Source organism: Nelumbo nucifera, chromosome 1 (assembly GCF_055504915.1).
Source record: "Nelumbo nucifera cultivar China Antique chromosome 1, China Antique-T2T, whole genome shotgun sequence".
Taxonomy (NCBI): domain Eukaryota; kingdom Viridiplantae; phylum Streptophyta; class Magnoliopsida; order Proteales; family Nelumbonaceae; genus Nelumbo; species Nelumbo nucifera.
The window spans coordinates 155217399-155238216 of NC_142649.1; the positions used below are offsets into that span (position 1 = coordinate 155217399).

The following is a 20818-nucleotide window of genomic DNA, read 5'->3' on the forward strand; positions in this document are numbered from 1 at the left end:
TTTTGTATAGTTGGGTTGCAAAGATTGTGAATAAAAAAAGATCATCCCAATCAGACAACTGAGCTCAAAGTTAAGTCCTCTAGAAGTTTTCAATACATTGTATATTGTAACCCATGACCAAATGACTAGACCAAAAGGGTCAATGGTTCAACCACCTAAGTTGAACGGGTTTTGACCAAATCAATGGTAGGTTTTAGGAAACCTAAAATTAGAATAGGGCCGAGTGATGATTCGAAGGGTTTAACCATCTAAGTAAATGATGAGTTGAACACATTGGATAAAACATCATAAAAATTATAAGCCATTTAAAATAATAAAAATTAATTAACAATAGCAAAAACCACCCATATTGTTTTGAAAAAAGGAATAGATATTTTCCTTCCGTTAGCATTCGAAATAGAAAATGTTGATGTAATCCATTAATTTTCTTTAAATGCCAAATTTACCCTTAACCAACTTTAATCAAAAATAATTACAAACAAAAAAAATCTTGTTAAAAAAATATTGTTACCTAAAAATAATACAAAAATAATTACAAACCATAAAATTTTAAAAATTAATAAATAGTTTAGCATTAAGATACCAAAAATAATAATACAAATTTATCTAGAGCAAAGGAAATTAGTTACTCTCACTAAAGTGCAACTTGAATACTTGAATTGTGATCAAATAAATAAACTAAACATAACCCAAAAAAAAGAATGCTTGAATTGGACTTAGATGAGCATCGTTTAATTGGAAATGTCATAAAGCTCCTTTCTCAATTGTTATCGTGCATCGCACAGGTCCCGATTAGTATATTATAAATACAAATATTATAATTGTACAAAAGGACACCTAACTGAATTCTAATTGTAATTGCCTAATGGGTTGCCTATTTGGTGTAAAAGATTATAGAAAGTTAGAAACTAGGATAGATTGCCTATTCTAATTGTAATTGCCTAATGGGCCTTCTAGTTCTAGTAGAAGACTAGTTATAGTTAAGTAGGAAACTACTCAAACTAGGAACTACTGAACTAGTCTACTAGTTCGGTTCGGGTCGGGTTGGAAAACCGAAACCGACCCGATATATCGGTTTATATATTTTCCCAACCCGAAACCGACCGGTACTGATGAAAACCCGGCCAACTCAGGTTGGGTCGGTCCGGGTTGGTCGGTTTGATCAGGTTGGGCATTCTTATGAACAGCCCTATATAAAACATATTTAACATATTATATTTATAATCATACACCCGAAAACTGGCCCAGCATGGTTATTCCCCCACACCTTCTTCACCTACAAGTTAATAAAAACACAAAATAACAGGAAAAGCAAACAATGCCATCTAGTTGATGTGCAATCCATCTCAAGAATAGAAACCCAACATAAAAAACTCTCCAATCAACTCCCTGATGAGGGAGTTATGCTTACTTTTTTTTTTTTTTGATAGGTAAGTTATGCTTAAAATTTCAGTCATAGCTTCTGCAGTTTAGGAGTTAATGAGTTTTCTTATGATAATGACAATTCTATAATGTTTTTTTCCTAGTTCTAATAGGATTGGCCACCTCAATGGTGTCAATATAAATGCATAAAGTGCAAAAACATATTGAGTTTATTTGAATTCTTATAGCTTATACTGAAAGTGGTGAGATCCACACCTTAGAGTGAGGAGAGGTACATCGCAGCTAGTAGCTGATCAAAATTTAACTACGTATTTTGCTTCAATTAGAATGATACTTTATTTATTCTTGTGAAAGCAGGTGATCATCCCCAAAACTCTCAATGAGACAGTTGGAAGTCTTGTGCTCCAATTTTTGGGAGGATAATTGAGGTAGGACATGATAGGGGTCCTATAAGTTTCAGATCTAATGGTGGCCTTCGTGGGGAAAAAGAAGGGCTTTGGGTGATTAATGAGGAAGATAAAACTTAAAAAGTAATATTTGCAACTCACCATTGCCTCAAAATGGTCGAACTGATTGACACATCACCCAGAGACAATAGCAGATTTGTTTTACCCCAAATTTGAATAACCTGTTAACTTGATTGATTAGAAAACCATCAAGTCAGACAGTCAAAATGGTGAATCATTCAAGCCATTCATGAGCCACATTTCAAACTAATCAAGCACTTCAAATTTAAAGTATGACATCATCATCATCATCCATGCCTTATCCCAACTATATGGGGTCGTCCTGTTTTTCCAATCTGTTCTAGTTAAAGCCATATGACCTATATATATATATTAGAACACAGAAGATACCTATTTTAGAACAACGATAGAGCATAATAGAGTTAGCATCATTAGGCTTCTCCAGGAGACAATACCTTTGCAACTTTAAGTCAATATCAACCCACAGAAATGTAAGAAATAATTTAGTTTATAGATAAACCAAATGGACATTCAAAGATCTACATATGAAAAGCCTAAAACTGAATTGGTATCCACCATATCAACTTGTATCATAAATTATAATTCCCTTGGAGAAGAATAAATATCAAATCTTTCCATCCACTATTTAGCTGGTTGAGACCAGATAGAAAAGAGCTTACTCAATGAACGACTCCTCAAGTTTATCTGCCATTATCAAAGCATTTGTTAAATCAACAATAGCAGTATCAGCTCTCATTCCTGCTCGCTCGGAAAGAGTTTCTATAGAGTTCATCCCATCAAGCATGGACTTTTTTGATTTAAGTGCTCCACGTTTTAGCTTTTTACGGAAATCAGCAGATAATGCTATAGTTGCAGAAAAAACAAATGTTTGCCTTTTCTTTTTCTGGAGGTTCGGAACTGTTGCACAGTTCTTTGTCATATTGGAATTCTCTCCTCCAGAGCCACTAGTCATAGGAAGCATGTCAATAATAGATTGCAACTCGTGAAAATGCCCAGTCTCTATCATTCGATCAGCCTCATCCAACACAAAGAAAGATAAAGAGTGCAACTGGGAGAAAAAACAAAAGCCCATAAGAAACAGCATTTAATCAATGTGATGAATGCCACTGACAAACTGCTAAGAAGTATCAGTATATAATAAACAATTTGTAACTCCAGTATGCAAAATGATAAAATTATTATATACAATACAAATAATTTTCTTGGAAAGTTTGAAAACCTTCCTTGGGTGCTTCAGTCTTCCAATACTATTGCAGATTCCCCATCTAGTAAAGGAGTAAAAAGGAAGTGTCTAAAATGGGGAGGATATCCTTTAGATTAGTCTTTCTGATTTATAATTCTTCGTATTATGTTGTTCAAACACCACTAAAGACCTTCCTTAACATGTGCATTTTGTGTAATTCTGTCAATCATTTTAGACTACTTGATTCCCCTAATTCTTCAATCTTCATAATCTACACTGCTGTTGCACTGTACCATCTGTTAGTAATGTGATTCTTTTTATTAACCTCAAGCTTCCAGTAGCTTTCAGCATTGCACTAAGAACTCCACTGCTAGCACAAAAGGAGTGTGGAGAGAGGATTTCCCTGCTTTATGCCTCAAGCTTTCACTAGCTTTTACCATTTTATACTTGCTTAGAACTACTCTCCTCCAAAGAGCATCCATCTCCCTTCTGAATCTCCATGACCATTTGATCAACAATGCTTTATTTAGGTTTCTTATTTTCCTCATTTCCATTCCACCCATTTTCCTAGGCCTGCACACCTTATCCTACTTGACCAAACAAATCTTCTTCACATTCTTACCTCCTTCCCAGAGAAAGCACCGCTGAATCTTCTGTAACCTATTTGACAACCCAAAGCACCAACACACTTTTAAAGAAGCCCAATGTCAATCTCTCCCACCCCTATCATCAAACTCTTGTTCAAATTTATCTTTAGCCCTAGAGGCTTCAAATATTTTAAGACAGTTCTAAGATTCAAGGCTTGACCTACCAAAGCATTAGTAAACACCAATATATTTTTTTGAAAAAGATGGTAACTTTATTCAAAAGGCAGGAGGTACATGAGTGTACACAGAAATTACAACTCAAAAAGGTAAACAGGAAGAAAGCTATCACTAATGACTAAACATGAAACCCCTGTGAGCGCCAGAATAAACACCGATTTATCATCAGCATATTGTAAGTGTGTCTATTATGGACGGCCCATCCTCCACCACTTGGAAGCCCTCTATTAACCTTGAGCTTTCACTAGTTTTCAGTATTGTGCTAGGACCTCCACTACTAGCACAAAAAGGAGTGAGGAGAGAGGATCTCCTTGCCTTATGCCTCTAGACACTTGAAAGAATTCCCTTTACAACCCACCCAAAACTGAAAAGGATACCAATGACAAAAATGAGTACACTTATTCTCTCCATCTTTCACCAAAACCCATTACTCTCATCACCTCTTCCAAAGAAACCCCATCTACAGTATCATAAGCTTTCTCCAAATCTATTTTACAAATCCAAATAACCTAGCTACTATGTTCATGAGTCCAAGTGGATTATCAAGATCCACAATGGAGTAATAAATACATTTTAAGTTGCAGGTACATATTTTATGCATCTGTATTTCTTTCTTCTGTTAACTAGCATGGATTCATCAAATTTGTTCATACATGAAGGAACTATATATACATAGCAAATTTTCATGCAACAGTGACTACTATTTGAATGAGTGCTCAATATGAAAAACATTCACTAGTACTAACTTCAGAAAGGTGTTCGTCCCCTCCCGACATAAGTTCCCATAACCTTCCTGGTGTCCCAACAACGATCTCAGGCTTTCTCTTCAAAAGTCTCTCTTGCTTTTCTGTTGACATGCCACCCACAACAGGAATTATCCTGATATTGGTGACTTTGGCAACTTCCTTGAGGTGATCAGTGACCTGAAAACCAAAAGGTTGAGGGTTTATATTAATGGTTTTAAAAAAGCAAAAAATTAAAAAGATAAAAGAAACAATACTTTTCCCAAATAAAAAATCAAAAAACAATTTAGTTCTATGAATAACAGCAAGTGCCAATGATGCATATTTGTGAAAAAGCATAAAGAGATGAACCCAGAAATCTAAAGCTGGCATCTAGTCAACTAAGATAGCAATAACAAATCATGTTTCTACATTCTATCATGATGACATCTAATTGTTAACTGTTATGACTGTAGAAGGGGTATACTGTAACTTACATAAACACGCCTTTCTATGTGATGCATGAAAAATAATTGCTGAATTCATACTTTATAATGCAGCAGTCACCAGATGCATGATTGTATGACTTGCCAACTAGAAGCAATTCCAAATCATACCTTTAGCATGATGAAGTCTAAGTTTTATGGCCAGACATTATGTTAACATGCAATTCTCTGTGATGCTAGAAAAATAATTGCTCAATGTGTCCTTTGTTATGTGCAGCCACTAGGTGCAGGATTGTGGGACCCAGATACAGAATGCCTCAATGTTTTGAGGATGGAGGTGTGGAAGGTGGTAGTGGATGTGCAGAAGACTGGGAAGTGGAAGGAAACGGTGGAAGTGCTTCGTGCAAGTCTGGTAGGAAGAATTGTAGGTACAGAGGTGGAAACTAAGGAGTTTGAGAAATGGGCGATGTTGGAATGGGGAAGAGAGAAGGTTTTGGGGGTGAGAAAGCTCAACGCAGAACTGTTGCTAATTATGTTCAAGAATAGAAACTTCACAGAGTAGGTTTTGAAGGAGAGAACAAAGGAAAGAAATTTCAATTTAAGACTGGGATGGTGGACACCGGCAGCCGGAAAGGTGAAGAAAAGGAGGAGGGGAGCGACGTGGATAAGCATAGTGGGGATACCTCTTCATGCCTGGTGTATAACAACATTTGAGGAAACAGCAGCAGCATGTGGAAACCAGATTTGGTGTGATGACAGAAATAGGAAATGGGAGAAAGTAGATGTGACAAGAATTTTGGTGGAAGTGGAAGATGTGAGTGAAATCCCTCAAGCTCTAAGCCTGGTATTTGCTGGAGAAAGCTACGAGCTGAGACTGTGTGGAAGGGATGGACGGATCATTTAGTAGGATAATAGAGCAACAAGAGGCAAATAGTTTCCAGGAAGAACGGAGGAAGGAGGATGAATCGGGGAGGAAGAAGAAAGAAGAGAGCTCAACCGGTGGTTCAGAGGAGAGGATGGAGAAGAAGGGGAAGTCGAAGAGACGAAGAGAAGAGGAAGAAGATGCTGAGCTGGAAAAGGCAATGAAAGGAAGGCTACAAATGGACGGTGGGGATGAGAGAAGAATTGAAAAAAAAAAAAAGAAATGGGTGGGAGTCGATGGGTCAGGGGATAAAATAGGAATTACATCAAAAGAAAAGGGGAAGAAGCTAGAGAGAGAGGAACCGGTGCCAGCCGGTAAAAGAGAGCTTGACCTAAAGAAGTTTAACAGTCTAAATAGGTTGGCAGTTAATCTTAAAGCAAGGGCAAGATTTAAAAAGAAGGGACTAAAGAGGGGCATTTCTGGAAAAATATACATTTGGCTGAATGAGAAGAAGTTTGATAGTCTAATAACAGATCGACTGCTCACAGAAGGAAAAGAAGAGGAGAAATGGATCTAGGTAGTGACGAGATACGATAATGAAAGAGAGAAAAGAGGACAGGGAGGTCAAGAAGACAAGAGAGGGCTGCCAAGAACAGGGGAAGAGCTCCAATCCCAGAAGACAGAGACAGCAAAAAAAGCCCACAGTGCGAGGAGAAAAGATGGAGGAGTAGGAGAGAAGAAAGTAGATGATGGATGTCTTGCTCAGGCGAGCCATAGGGAGTGTGAACTGCATAAAGAAAAGGGACATAATAGGGAGTAAAATTTTAATGACAGACAAGGAGAAGTGACGGGGTCGCAGGGAAGTTCCTTCGAACAGGGAGAGGAGCATATCTCTTCTCCAAAAAATATTGTTTCGGAGGAAGGAGCAGAGGAAGGGGGGAAGGTAAGAAGAAAAAATTGTGACTCCATCTATACTGATTTGACTCTAAGATCCGAGGAGGTGAGTCAATACTTCGTACCGGACACTCCTCTACTAGAAGGATTATATAAGGAGATTAGTGAGGGTGAAGAGAGTTTAAAAGGAGGAGAAAGGGAGAAAACAAAGACAAATAGAAGACAGAGGGCAGGGGAGGAAGGAGGAGAATCTCAAAACAAGGTTTATAATAGGAAAAGGAGACAATCGGGTCTACTACAGAGTCAGGAAGAGGGGAAAGGAAGGAAAAGGAATGAAGTTAACAAAATAAGGGAGGGGGAAGGACAGGAGGTAATTGTGCACTCCCCTCAAATTGTTCAAACTGATTCAGAGGTAATACAAGATGGGAAGGTAAATATAGAAAAGATGGTAGAGAGGGAGGTTCAGATTGGGAAATCACTTGGATTAGTCTTTGGGGAGGGGAAGACTTTGCCAAAATAGCATTCAAGAAATTCGAGCAGAAGAAGAAAGAAAAGAAAAAGAAAAATCCTAGAGAAAAACAAGGGGTGGAACGAGGAAGAGGAAGAAGAGGAAAATTTGGACGAGAACGAGTAGAGAGGAGTAGGATAGTGGGGGGGAGGGGAAGAGTCTCAGTTGGAACGTGAGAGGTTTATGGGATGGAAAAGACAGGAAATGGTAAGAAATCTAATTAGAAACATCAAACCAGATGTGGTATTGTTGCAGGAAACAAAACTGGAAAGTTTTGACTTGAGATTGAAACTGGATATTTGGGGAGAGGAGGGTGCAGAATGGGTGGATCTACAAGCTTCGGGATTGTCAGGAGGGGTTGTGACAATTTGGAGTTCAGAAGTCTTCAAAGTTGATTTATTGGAATTTCTGGAATTCACTTGAGTTACAGCCTTGTAATGTAGATGCATTCTCAGTTTAATGTTCTGGACATGTAATTGAAGTATGTACTTGATGTTGTTGGTGTGTCATCTAGACAACCAATGTGATAGGATGTAACCTTTTCTTTTAATAAATTTTCTTTCTTATTGATTCTTCAAAAAAAAGAGAATTCTTAAAATGTACAATAATTCAGGTAGAAACCTTTTACAATAGTTCTTCCCTTTACTATGTCCAAGTTAATAGAAGAGTGGACATCTTAGATGCCAGGAAATTGTGGTGTCAGAAGCAATTGTATGGGTTCCTAGACTTTTGAGAAACATAGTTGTTGGAATGAATCTACAATAACTATCTTGCTACTTTGAATCATGTGTGCAGAACAATGAAGTGGAAGAACTAGATGGACAGAGATTGGAGGCAAAGAGGTAGAGTAGAGAAATCAGTCGTTGATTTTGATAACAATGACTAGGATGGATCACTATGAATGGTTAGAACCAAATCAGAAGAGAGGGAGAATAGGCAAAGGGAAGTAGGGGCAACAAAAATGAGAGCAAGGCCTGTAATTATAAACTTGAGAAGACTTTAATTCAGATTCAGTGGTCTCTGGTTAAGGGTAGGGATATTTGGTGGTGTATGATGGGGTTCATCCTGGCAATCTGAATGTCAGTGGATTAATAAAGTTTTTTAGAAGATAAAAAGAAAATACATAGAAAAGTGATAAGCAAACACCCAAGAGAGCCCTATTAAAGCATCCCATTAATGCCACAACTTGGCCCATCAAACAATTCTGTTAGGATCGACAGTACAGGGGTTTTAAGTCTTTTGTCTATATAATTAAGGTTGAATAGTGTATTTTGTCTGAGTTTAAGTTGTGTGCCCCATACTTAATGTGGGACAACTTTGTCTTTTGTAATCCAACACATAGAATATAAATACAAAGTGGGTCCGCTGGGTGAAGTGACTTCTCCTGGACCGAACCCTTTCTTCTCCTCTTTCTCTCTTTCCCCTTCTTCTCTTCTTCTTACATGCTTCAGACCTAGAACTAAACTAGGGATAATCAATCTATTCACATGGTATCAGAGCATTAAGAAACCAGTTTCGAACTCAATCTTCTTTCATCACCCTTCGTCCTCCTGAGGTCGCCATGTCAGAATATTTTTTGGAGTAACTTTTAAACAGATTGGAGGATCGATAAGGGACCAAAAAAGGAGTGATCGTTTTCCCTTCTTGGAGGTAAATATGCCTCCAGTTGCTGTGGTGGTGACCGTTGTGGTGGTGAATTAAATATGCCCTTACTCAATCGTACAAAGGGGACTGGTTGTGGACAAGTGTGAACTGAAATTCCTATTAGACTAATAGTGGAGTGTGGTTCATTCTTTTTGGGCTGGATTTCATTCATGTGGCAGTGTGGATTGGTAGGTATGCATATGAACCTCTTTCTTTTCTGTTTATACCTGGATATGTGCTTTGATAGTAGGGTTTTCAAGTGCTGAACTTATGACGGCAGTAGTGTGGACATAACTATATTTTATTGTGTGGTGCGTGGTGTAGTGCTGAATAGTAGAGGGTGACTCTTTTGTTTATCATAGTGAATTCTTTGTGGGGTCAGGTGAATTGGTTATGATGGCATCTACTGGAGAGGGTAATGATAATAAAATAGGTGTTATGATTTCTCCTGATTACTTAAATGTTCAAATGACCTCTATCAAATTAAATGGTGAGAACTATGCTCCATGGGCTAAATCTGTGGAGGTTTTTTAAGAGCCAAGAAAAAGGTGAAACATGTAAGAGAGGAGAAACCCTCTTCTGATTCTCTAGGGTTTAGTGATTGGGAACAAGATGATGCACAAATTATGACCTGGTTGTGGAATATCATGGAACCTAAAATTAGTGTGAATTTTATGTTCCTGGATACAGCTAAGGAAATCTGGGATCATGCTAAGAAACTTTATTCCAACCAAGATAATACCACTAGACTTTATCAACTTTACCAAGAGTACTTTAACCTGAAGCAAGGTAATCAAAGCTTGGAAGAATATTATGCAAGCATGAGAAACCTCCGTAATGAGCTTAATGTGTATCATCCTCAGACTCCGGATATTCAAGTTCAGCAACAACAGCGAGGGCAACTTGATGTGACAAGGTTTATAGTGGGTTTAAAGGCTGAATATGAACCTGTTCGAGCACAAATATTAGGTGGGTCTGCTCTCCCCTCTCTTGAGGTAGTGTTTGCCCGTCTTCGAAGGATTTCTATTGATCCTACAGAGTCTTCCTCTCTCTTGGACAGGTTTGGTTTTGTGGTGACAAGAGGGGGAGGTTGTGGAAACAAAGGTGGTGGAGGTGGTTGTGGATTTCCAGGGAACCGAGGTGGTCCTATGTTTAACCGTACTTGTGGCCACAGTGGAGGTCGAGAGTCAGGGAGGTCGTCGTAGAGGAAGAAGTATTGGACCTAGGAAGAAAGGAAGGGTGATGTGGAGAACAACGAGGGCAGCTATCTTGTGGGCAGTATGGGAAGAGAGAAACAATAGAATTTTCCAAGGGAAAGAAAAATCAGCTCCTAAAGTTATTCAAGGGATCACCATCAAGGCAGTACCAGTGATTTAAAAGGTGTGCCTCTAGGCGCACAGGCGAGGCACATTTCGGGGTATGCGCCTCACCTAGGTCCTAGGCGCAGCCCTTTCAAAAGGCGCACACTTGATGCACCTTGCACCTCAGCCCAGGCGTGCACCTTTTGAAAATTTGGTGCTTTTTAGTTTCTTTTGAACATAACGGCTAGGCTGGGGGCTTCGCCCCCGAACCCCCGTGCCACGCCCCTCAAGGCAAGCCCAAACAAGTCCACATTAGGTCTTAAATTCTTAGTTTTCACACAAAAAATAATGATTTTATAGTTTTAATTGCTTTTTAAGAAGACATTTTATTAGGATGAATGAATGAACAATATTACCAAATTGGGGGTTCTTAAAGCTTCGGTGAGCGAGCGAAGAACCCCTAATATGGTAATGTTGTTCATTCATTCATCCTAATAAAATGTCTTCTTAAAAAGCAATTAAAACTATAAAATCATTATTTTTTGGGTGAAAACTAAGAACTTAAAACCTAACGTGGACTTGTTTGGGCTTGCCTCGAGGGGCGTGGCACAAAGCTGACTCATAGAATCAGAAACGTAATATATTTTACATTACATTAGGTATGTGAAGTATTGCAATTGAGTGAAAAAAGAAATTAGAGGTTTTACATGCTTGAAAATGTTTTACATGTTTGATGTTATTTTTAAATTCTCATTTGAATATGCTTTACATCTTATGTTTATGTATTTTAATTTTAGATAATAGGTTTTTTAAAACATTATTTTAAAATTTTAGTTTATATTTTTTATTAATATTATGTTTAATAATTTTTTAATTTTTTTAATTTTTTTTAATTTTTTTTAATTTTTTTAATGTTTTTTAATTTTTTGACATTTTTCTTTATTTTTTAGCATTTCTTTTATTTTTGCGCCTTGCATCAAAAAGGCGCACGCCTTAAGCGCAAATTGACCCCTGCGCCTTTTTTGCGCCTTGCGCTTTTAAAACACTAGGCAGTACATTGGCTGAAAACTCTTGATTTGTTCAAGGATGTCTCTATAGATGATTTGATTAGAGGCTGGGATATTTTAGCAAGATCTTCTACTTCATCACCTACCATACAAGCAGTTTGGTCCCCTCCATTGCAGTGTCATGTCAAACTAAACTTTGATGGCAGCTCTATTGAGAACGTTGGACCTTTTGGAATAGGGGGTGTGTTTAGAGATGCAGAAGGAAAAATCCTAGCTCTGTATTCTAGCCCAATAGGTGTGGGGGACTCGCTTAGAGCTGAAGTTTTGGCGCTCCTCCAGGGGCTCAGATGGACCAAGCAATTGGGTTTCCAACATTTGGAAGTGGAGGGGGATTCAAAATTAGTAGTAGGGTGGCTGCAATCAAACAGTTTGGGGACGTGGTCCCTTAGACAACGGGTAAGGGAATTATTGAGCCTCACAAGGGAGCTGGATGCAAAAGTGTATTGGTCTAGGAGGTCAACAAATGCTTTAGCTGACTACCTAGCAAAATAGAGGGTGAATCGGGAGTGTTTGTTTTGTGCATTGTAAGATTTTTGTTATTCAGGGGTCACCTTTTACTTTTGTAGAGAAGATGGGCCAAATGGCCCATAGGCTGTTTATTCTTTCTTACTGTTTATGTTCTTTTCTGTAATGGGCCTTATTCCGGGCCCATCCTTTCTATGTTATGTTCTTTGTAATTTCTTGCCCAACTAAGGGCCTCCTTATAATTATTCAAATTTATCTTAATAAAATAGTGTTAGGGTGTTGAGAGAGAGCAATGTTCGAAACTCTCACTCTCAAAACCCTCATTGCCGAACTCTCAAGGTCTGTTTTCTTCAGCTTTCTTCATGGTATCAGAGCAGACCTGAACTTCAGTATTCTAGGGCTGGAAGCTACAGCTCGTGTTGCCTAATTCTTGGAGGTCATTGGAAGGTGCCCAAGACTCAAATCTCTTGGAGAAGTGGTTCGGTGGCCAGGAAGAATCAGAGAAAAAAGGGAAACAGCTCGGTTTCTGATTTGAAGCTTAAATATTGTAAGTTGTGCTCAGATTTCTGGGTTATTTTTCTGTGTTTGGACTGTTGAAGTGTCTGAAATTTCTAGGTTGTTTTTGTACAGCTATTCGGTTGTCTTTTAATCTGGTTTAACCCAGAGATTTCTGGGTTGTTTTCACTCCTTTTTGGACTGTCAAAACTGCCGAAACATCCTTGGATTCAGGGCTGCGAATTGTTGCTTCTTTTTGGCTGTGTTTTGGGGGCCTGTATGGACCGTTCTTGAGGTTTTTTTCACCTTTGACAGTGGGGTCTTCTCTATTGCCCACATGGTATTTGTAAAAAGGCCTCTTCATCAATACGGACTGGTATTTACTCTTCTTGGCTACTTTTTGGTGATTACCTAGAAGTCCCTGATTAGAAAAGGAACTTCGATTGAGTGCACAGTGCTTAGAAGTTTTCTGACTACTTCTTGAAGGTCGAACCAAGGTTCTGCTTCAGTCTTGGTTCTTACAACTTCCGGGTGTAGTTTGGCCTTGTGTATTGTTGTCTTGAGGTTGGTTGAACTCAGTCCTTGCTCATCCTCATTCAGTACACTTGTAGAAGTCATCTGAAATCATATTTGAAGTGTTTACATGATGAACTCCTCAGAGTTTGAAAACAATAATGGTGCTGAATATGGACAGGTTCAGGGGACTCCAGGTGATTCTTTATTGACTGTGACCACAGTTAAACTAGATGGAACTAATTATCTGGCATGGTCACAACCGGTAAAGATTTATATATGTAGTAGAGGAAAGTGGGGGTTTATTTCCGGGAGCAAAAAGGCTCCCCCAGAAGATGATCCATCCTACGAGAAGTGGATGCAAGAAACTTACACTGTCATTGGGTGGCTTGTGAACTCAATGCAGCCACAAATTAGTCAACACTACCTATGGATGAATTCAGCAAAGGAAATTTGGGACAGCGTAGCAGAAACCCATTCCCAAAAACTAAATGTGGCTAGAGCCTATAAATTGAGAAGTGATGTGAAGAATTTAAGGCAAGGGGAGAAACCTTTAGCTGTATACTTCTCAACCCTGAAGTCTCTGTGGCAAGAAATTGACCTAATAGAAGCTGTAACTTGGGACACCACCAATGATGCAGAGACCTACAGAAAACTGGTTGAAAGGAACATGGTGTTTGAGTTCTTAACCGAACAAAACCCATAATATGATATCACAAAACAGAATATTATTTCCAAGGAGAGTGTCTCATTGTCACAAGCTTATGCTTTGGTGAGCAGTGAAGAGAACAGAAGGGCTGTCCAAGTTCAAGGGGCTGGTATTAGTGATCACTTTGCGAATATGGGGGTTAAATCCAAAGGTGTTGTTGGGACATCTAGTGGCTCAGGAAAGAAAGAAGTTGTATGTGAGTACTGCAAAAGTCGAAGCACACCAGAGACAAGTGCTAGAAATTACATCCTGATCTTGTTCACATTCAGTTTCAGAAAAAACATGATAGTAAAAGGACAGGAAGTAAAAATGTGGCTGTTGGGCCAGATAGTGATAAGTACTATACTGAAGAGATGTCTGCTTGTGCACAGTTGGCAGCCATGAAAGCAGAATATGAGAAGTTTGGGAAGATGATCAGTCATCTAGAGGATGTGACTTCTTCTTCCAACCCTTCAGGAAATTCAACTTCTCCAGCATTTGCTCATTCAGGTATAAGGGCTTCTGCCAATCATGCAACCACTTCAAGTAATCTTAAGATCCCTTGAATTATTGACTCAGGTGCTTCTGATCATATGACCAACCTTTCTACCTTGTTTGTTTCATATGACTTGCTTTCTAAACGTGATAAAATCACTTTAGCTGATGGTTCACTTGCCCTTATTTCTGGCAAGGGACAGATTCCTTGTTCCTACCTTCTGCCCTTCATGTACCTAGACTAAATACAAATTTGTTGTCTGTAAGTAGTTTAATTAAGTCACTAAACTGTTGTGTAACCTTCTTTCCTTCCTACTGTGTTTTTCAGGATATAAAGTCTCAGAAGGTGATTGGGAGTGGTCATGAGGCGAACAGAATATACCTGCTTGATATTCTGGGACAATGCATTGATCATCCTGGGAATGTTGCTTTCAGGTCTGTTTCTTCAGAGTCTATTAGTCGGATTATGTTGTGTCATCGTCGTTTGGGTCATCTGTCTTTTTCTGCCTTGATTCATCTATTCCCTGAACTGTTTAAGGGAATTAGTTTGTCCAGTCTTCATTGTGAGTCTTGGGAGTTATCAAAGCATTGTAGAAACAATTATCCTTTGAGCAATAAAAGATCTTTTCCTTTTAATATTGTGCACTCTGATGTGTGGGGGCCTTACCACTTACCCTCCATGGGTGGCTACAAATATTTTATCTTGTTTATTGATGACTTTTCTCGGTTCACTTGGATATTCCTGATGAAATCCCGTGATGAAGTTCCAAGACTTGTAAGACAATTCCATGAATTTGTTCTAACCCAATTTGATACCAAGATTAAAATTTTCAGATCTGACAATGCAAAAGAATATTTTAAAAATAACCTATCCTGCTATCTCTCTGACATGGGGGTTATTCATCAAAGCTCTTGTGTTAGGACCCCAGAACAGAATGGAGTTGTTGAGAGGAAAAATAGGCATATTAAAGAAGTTGCAAGAAGTATCTTATTTGCCTCACATGTTCCTACAAGGTTTTGGGGTAATGTCGTTCTCACTGCCACCTACCTTATAAATCGTATGCCATCCAAGGTTTTAGGGTTTAAGTCTCCCTTCAATCTCCTTCATCCGGAAAGGACCTTTTTCCTATTCCTCTTCGTGTCTTTGGCAACACCTGTTATGTACACGTTCCAAGTGTCCTTGGTTATTCCCCCACACAGAAGGGTTACTGTTGTTTTGATCCAAAGACTGGCACTCGGTATGTCTCAATGGATGTCACCTTTGATGAGCTTTCTCCCTTTTATGGTTCCTCTCCGGAAGGACATTGTCCACAGGGGGAGGATTTGTCACAGGTGTTTGCTCTTCCTCTTCCTGTCCCAGTTGAGTTTTTTGATGAGTCTGCTTCTCTTTCAAATGAATCAAGGGCGGATCAGTCGTTCCATTCTCCCTGTCCCAGTGTTCTTCCACCTTTACCTCATCGTCCTATCCTCAATCCCAAGGTGTATCAAAGGCAAAGATCCAGAAATGAGCAGGTTGTTTCTCCTACAACACATGAGCCTCATACATTTCCAGTCACAGATGAGACAACAGGTACAGTTTCAGCACCCTTGGAGTCATCCTTCCCTGACCTTGATATTCCCATTGCTGTTAGGAAAGGAAAACGGAAGTGCACTGCTCACTGCATTTCCAAGCACCTTTCTTATAGGTTGCTTTCACCTTCATACTTTGCTTCTAACCCTATTCCCAGGTCTGTGTCAAAAGCTCTTAATATTCCAAAATGGAGGGATGCTATGAGGTCTGAAATTGATGCCCTACACAAGAATGACACATGGGAAGTGGTTGATTTGCCTGAAGGGAAGGATCTAGTCGGTTGCAAGTGGGTCTTTACAATCAAATATCGAGTTGATGGCACCATTGAAAGGTACAAGGCCAGGCTGGTTGCAAAAGGCTATACACAGACATATGGGATTGATTATCTGAAGACCTTTGCACCTGTTGCCAAGATGACATCTGTGAGGATTCTTCTATCTTTCGCTGCTCACTTTGACTGGCCCCTTTATCAATTGGATGTGAATAATGCATTTCTAAATGGTGAATTACATGAGGAGCTTTATATGTCTCTTCCTCCAGGGATGTATGGAACTGATATGAAAGGAAAGGTATGCACGCTGAAAAAATCCCTTTATGGACTAAAACAGTCCCCTAGAGCAAGGTTTGAGAGATTTAAAACAGCACTTGTTAACTTTGGTTATGTGCAAACACGGTCTGATCATACTCTTTTTGTGAAGAGGAGTGGACCTCTGGCAGTATACCTCATTGTATATGTAGATGAAATTGTAGTGACTGGTAATGATGTTTCAGGAATTCATGATCTAAAATCTTTCCTCCATACAGAGTTTGAGATTAAAGATTTGGGGGAACTAAGATACTTCCTTGGCATAGAAGTAGCTCGATCCAAGGATGGGATTCTTATCTCCCAAAGGAAGTATGTTTTTGACTTGCTCTCTGAAACTGGAAAGATGGGTGCTAGACCAGTTGCTACTCCTATTGATGAGTCATAAACTCTCTGCCTCAGATGGGACATTGTTAGAAGACAAAGGAATCTTCCAGAGACTTCTTGGGAAACTTCTGTACCTATGCATGACTCGGCCAGATATTGCATATGCAATCAGTTGCATTAGCCAATTCATGCATGCTCCCCGAGACACTCATATGGCAGCAGCAGAGCGAATCCTATGTTATTTGAAGGGCTCCCCAGGAAAGGAAATTCTGTTTGCCAAGCATGGTCATATGAAACTTGAAGCCTACACCGATGCTGACTAGGCCGGAAACATTGATGACAGAAGATCTACTTCTGGGTATTGCAGCTTGGTGGCTGGTAATGTTGTTTCTTGGAGAAGCAAGAAACAATCGGTTGTTGCTCGGTCTTCAGCTGAAGCAGAATACAGAGCCATGGCACATGGAGTTTCTGAACTATTATGGCTAAAATCATTGATGGAGGAACTTGGAGTTGAACACGACAAGCCAATGATGTTGTACTGTGATAATCAGGCTGCCATCAACATTGCTCACAACCCAGTGCAACATGATAGAACTAAGCATATTGAAGTTGATCGACACTTCATTAGAGAAAGGGTCTCTTCGGGTGAAGTATGTCTTCCTTTCATCACATCTGAAGGACAGTTGGCAGATTTTCTCACCAAAGGTATTCCCAAGGCAAAACTTCAGCATGATACTAGCAAGCTTGGCATGATTGACATCTATACTCAGTTTGAGGGGGAGTGTAGAGATGGGCCGAATGGCCCATAGGCTGTTTATTCTTTCTTACTGTTTATGTTATTTTCTGTAATGGGCCTTATTCCAAGCCCATCATTTCTATGTTATGTTCTTTGTAATTTTTTGCCCAACTAAGGGCCTCCTTGTAATTATTCAAATTTATCTTAATAAAATAGTGTTAAGGTGTTGAGAGAGAGTAATGTTCAAAACTCTCACTCTCAAAACCCTCGTTGTCGAACTCTCAATGTCCGTTTTCTTTAGTTTTCTTCAACTTTGGAAGGTGACAGTTGTTTCTTATGGTTTTATCTCTAATGCACATATTGTGGACTAGAGAGACATACTGTTAATTTCTGTTATGATTTACATGGTCCCCCCAACACTTGGGCTAATCATGTTGTGACTAGTAGCAATGGTACAGTTAGTGAGAACTAGCAGACTAGTCAGACCCCTCCACATCTACCGGTGCTTCTGGGAAGGAAATGGTGAGTGTCCCACGTGAGGTATATGAGAGGTTCCTTCAAACATCCTCTCAGCAGAACACAACTACTCTTGCCCATTCAGGTATGGCTTGCATGGCTTCCAAACCCTCACACTAGATCATTAACTCTGGAGCCTCGGATCATATGTTTGGGACTCCAGATATGTTTTCTTCATTTTCTCCATCTTTTACTTCACAAACAGTTACCCTTGCTAATGGTGCTACATCTCCCATTTGCGGTGTTGGTGATGTTAATCTGACCTCCTTATCCGTATCCTCTGTTTTATATGTACCCAAGTTCCCTTTTAATCTTATGTTTGTTAGTAGGTTAACCAAATCACTTAATTGTTCTATAACCTTTTATCCCTCTTCTTGTGTGTTTCAGGATCTCAAGACGGGGATGAAGATTGGTGGAGTGCATGAGGCAGGTGAATTGTATTATCTTGATGGTGGTGGCCCGAAAGTAGTTTTTCAGTCATCTCTTACTCCTCTCCAGTGGCATTGCAGACTTGGTCATCCATCACTCAAGGCTTTGAAGTTGTTGGTTCCATCCTTAAGTCGTCTTCCATCGTTGGATTGTGAGTCGTGTCAGCTTGGGAAACAATATAGAGTCTCTTTTGGTCCAAAAGTTGATAGTCATGTTTTGAGTCATTTTTCTCTAGTCCATTCAGATGTTTGGGGTCCAAACAAAGTAGTGTCATACAATGGTTATAAGTATTTTGTAATTTTTGTTGATGACTTTTCAAAGATGACATGGCTCTATCTTATGAAAGATCGAAGTGAATTGTTCTCTATGTTTAAAAAATTTTACGCTGAAATACGTACCCAATTTGGAGTTCATATTAAAATTCTTCGCTCCGATAATGCAAAAGAGTACACCTCAACACCATTTCAGCAATACTTAGAGCACCATGGAATAATTCATCAAACTTCTTGTTCTTATACCCCACAACAGAATGGTGTGAATAAACGGAAAAATCGACACTTACTTGAAACCACTCGGTCCATTATGCTTAAGAAGAATGCCCCAAAGCGTTTTTGGAGTGATGTCGTCCTGACATCATGTTTCCTCATCAATCGGATGCCAATGTCCATCATGTTTCCTCCATCCTTGGATGCCCATGCCCATGTCCATCCTGATTTATTGATTTTTTGTTTCTCAATACTCTTTTCCTCCAGCTCTCTAAAAGCTTTCCTTGTGTACTCTTCCCCAATAATGAAGAATAAGCCAAGAGTTTTGCTCACCTCAACTTTTGTATAAACTACTTTCTCAATATAGATCACTTTCTCTACAATGTGAGTCTCATCAATGTAATTATCATCCTCACTAACTTCCCTTGTTCCTAATTCAAAATCCTTTCCTCTGCCTTCATTTAGAGGGAAACTTCTATAATTTTTTTGATATCTTCCCCCAAACCTTCATCCCCCGTCCTGACATTTCGGCCCTTTCCTTCTAACCCCCTTGCCCAATTTCAAACCCTTCATCCCCTACCCTAACATTTCGGCCTTTTCCATCTGACCCCCCTCCCTTGTCCAATTTCAAACCCTCATCCCCTTCTAAACCGACCTCCCTAGTGTTTTCTAAGGCACAAGGTGCAAGGCAAGGTGTGTGCCTTTCTAAAGTAAGGCACAAAAGTACAAAAAAAAAGTAAAAAAATCAAAATAAATTAAGAGAATATTAAAACAGTATTAATTAAAATTAGTATTAAACTAAATGTTTTAAAAATCCTATTAGCTCAAATTAAAATACATTAACATAACATATAAAACATATTGAAAGTGAAAATGCAAAAATAAAATAAAAAGAGCATATAAAACATATTCAAGCATGTCAAACTTTCATTTTTACATTTTATTTTTTCAAAATTGCATTATTTCAAATTGTTAGTGTCGAGTATGTAGGGGTATTTCTGTCTTTGTGCTTATGGTTAGGTGCTGATGTGTAAGTTTATGTTAGATCTAATGTCCCTAACTTAAGTAGGGACACATGTGACTTTTCCACAATATTTTAGTAATATAAAACAGATCTAGCCGAATGGGAGGGTTGATTTTTCTCTCATTCAAACCAGACCTTTTCCTCCTTGTCATCTCTTCTACTCATCTCCTTTCTCTCTTCTCTCTTTTCCTTGACTGTTATCAGTCTAATAGGTAGACCGAACTCTAATATGGTATCAGAGCTAAACTAAGCAAATCAGATCTGCCCAGAATTTTGTTCTCTACGCACCCAGTCTAGGGTTTTCTCTTGTTTTCTTCGCCATCAGTAGGAGATAAGGGAAAGGGCTGAAAAGGAGTGATCGCCCTCTTCCCTTGGAGGTTTCTATGCCTCCAGTTGTGGTGTTCGTGGTCAGTTGCTGCAGTTTCTAAGAAGCCCTCCCCAAATCAATGAAGAGAAGAGGGCTGATTCGTGTGGTGCAGTGGGTGCTTTGTTTGGTCTGATTTTCGGGTGATCAGGTAAGAGGTTCTATGCATTTTCTTGGTGTGAATTAAGTGATAAGCTTGTTTCAAACGGTATGGTGGGATTTCAAATTGTAGTGTGCTAGGGTTTGTGCAGTTTTCAGTGTGATTCGAAGGGGAAGTGTTCCTCAAATAGTGTGGTGAAGTTTCAGATAGTTATGAGGAAGGGTTTGTGGAGTAAAGAGTGCAATTTACAGCAATAGTAAGTGCTGAAATCAGTGTGTATTGTGGTCTAGTGTGTCGAATTCAGCAATCGGAAACAGTAGTCATAGCAAGACTAGTGTGATGGTTCCGACTGACTACATGAATGTTCAAATGACCTCCAATAAGCTGAACGGAGAAAATTATGTACTATGGGCTAAATCTATAAAAGTCTTTCTTAAGGCAAAGAAGAAGGTGAAACACATAAGGGACAAAAAGCCCTCCACCGATTCTCATGATTATGATGATTGCGAGTAAGCAGATGCACAGATTCACACTGTTATGGAATAGTATGGAACCCAAGATTAGTGTAAATTTCATGTTTCTTGATACTACCAAAGAAGTGTGGGACCATGCTAAGAAACTGTATTCGGGCCAAGACAATACAATTAGAGTATATCAGTTGTATCAGGAATACTTTAATCTACAACAGGGTAATCAGAGACTGTTA

The 20818-nt window shown here is 39.1% G+C and overlaps 1 protein-coding gene across 2 annotated transcripts in view; it reads right to left on the reverse strand.

The window, feature by feature from the left end:
• The window catches only part of LOC104602729 (P-loop containing nucleoside triphosphate hydrolases superfamily protein), a 59497-nt gene that overhangs the window by 24598 nt on the left and 14081 nt on the right, over positions 1-20818 (reverse strand). For both annotated transcript variants that reach the window (XM_010266511.3, XM_010266510.3), the window contains exons 5-6: positions 4625-4801; positions 2531-2919 (exon numbers count right to left, since the gene is read on the reverse strand). In XM_010266511.3, the coding sequence (XP_010264813.2) occupies positions 2531-2919; positions 4625-4801 (566 nt within the window). The remainder of the gene's footprint in view (positions 1-2530; positions 2920-4624; positions 4802-20818) is intronic.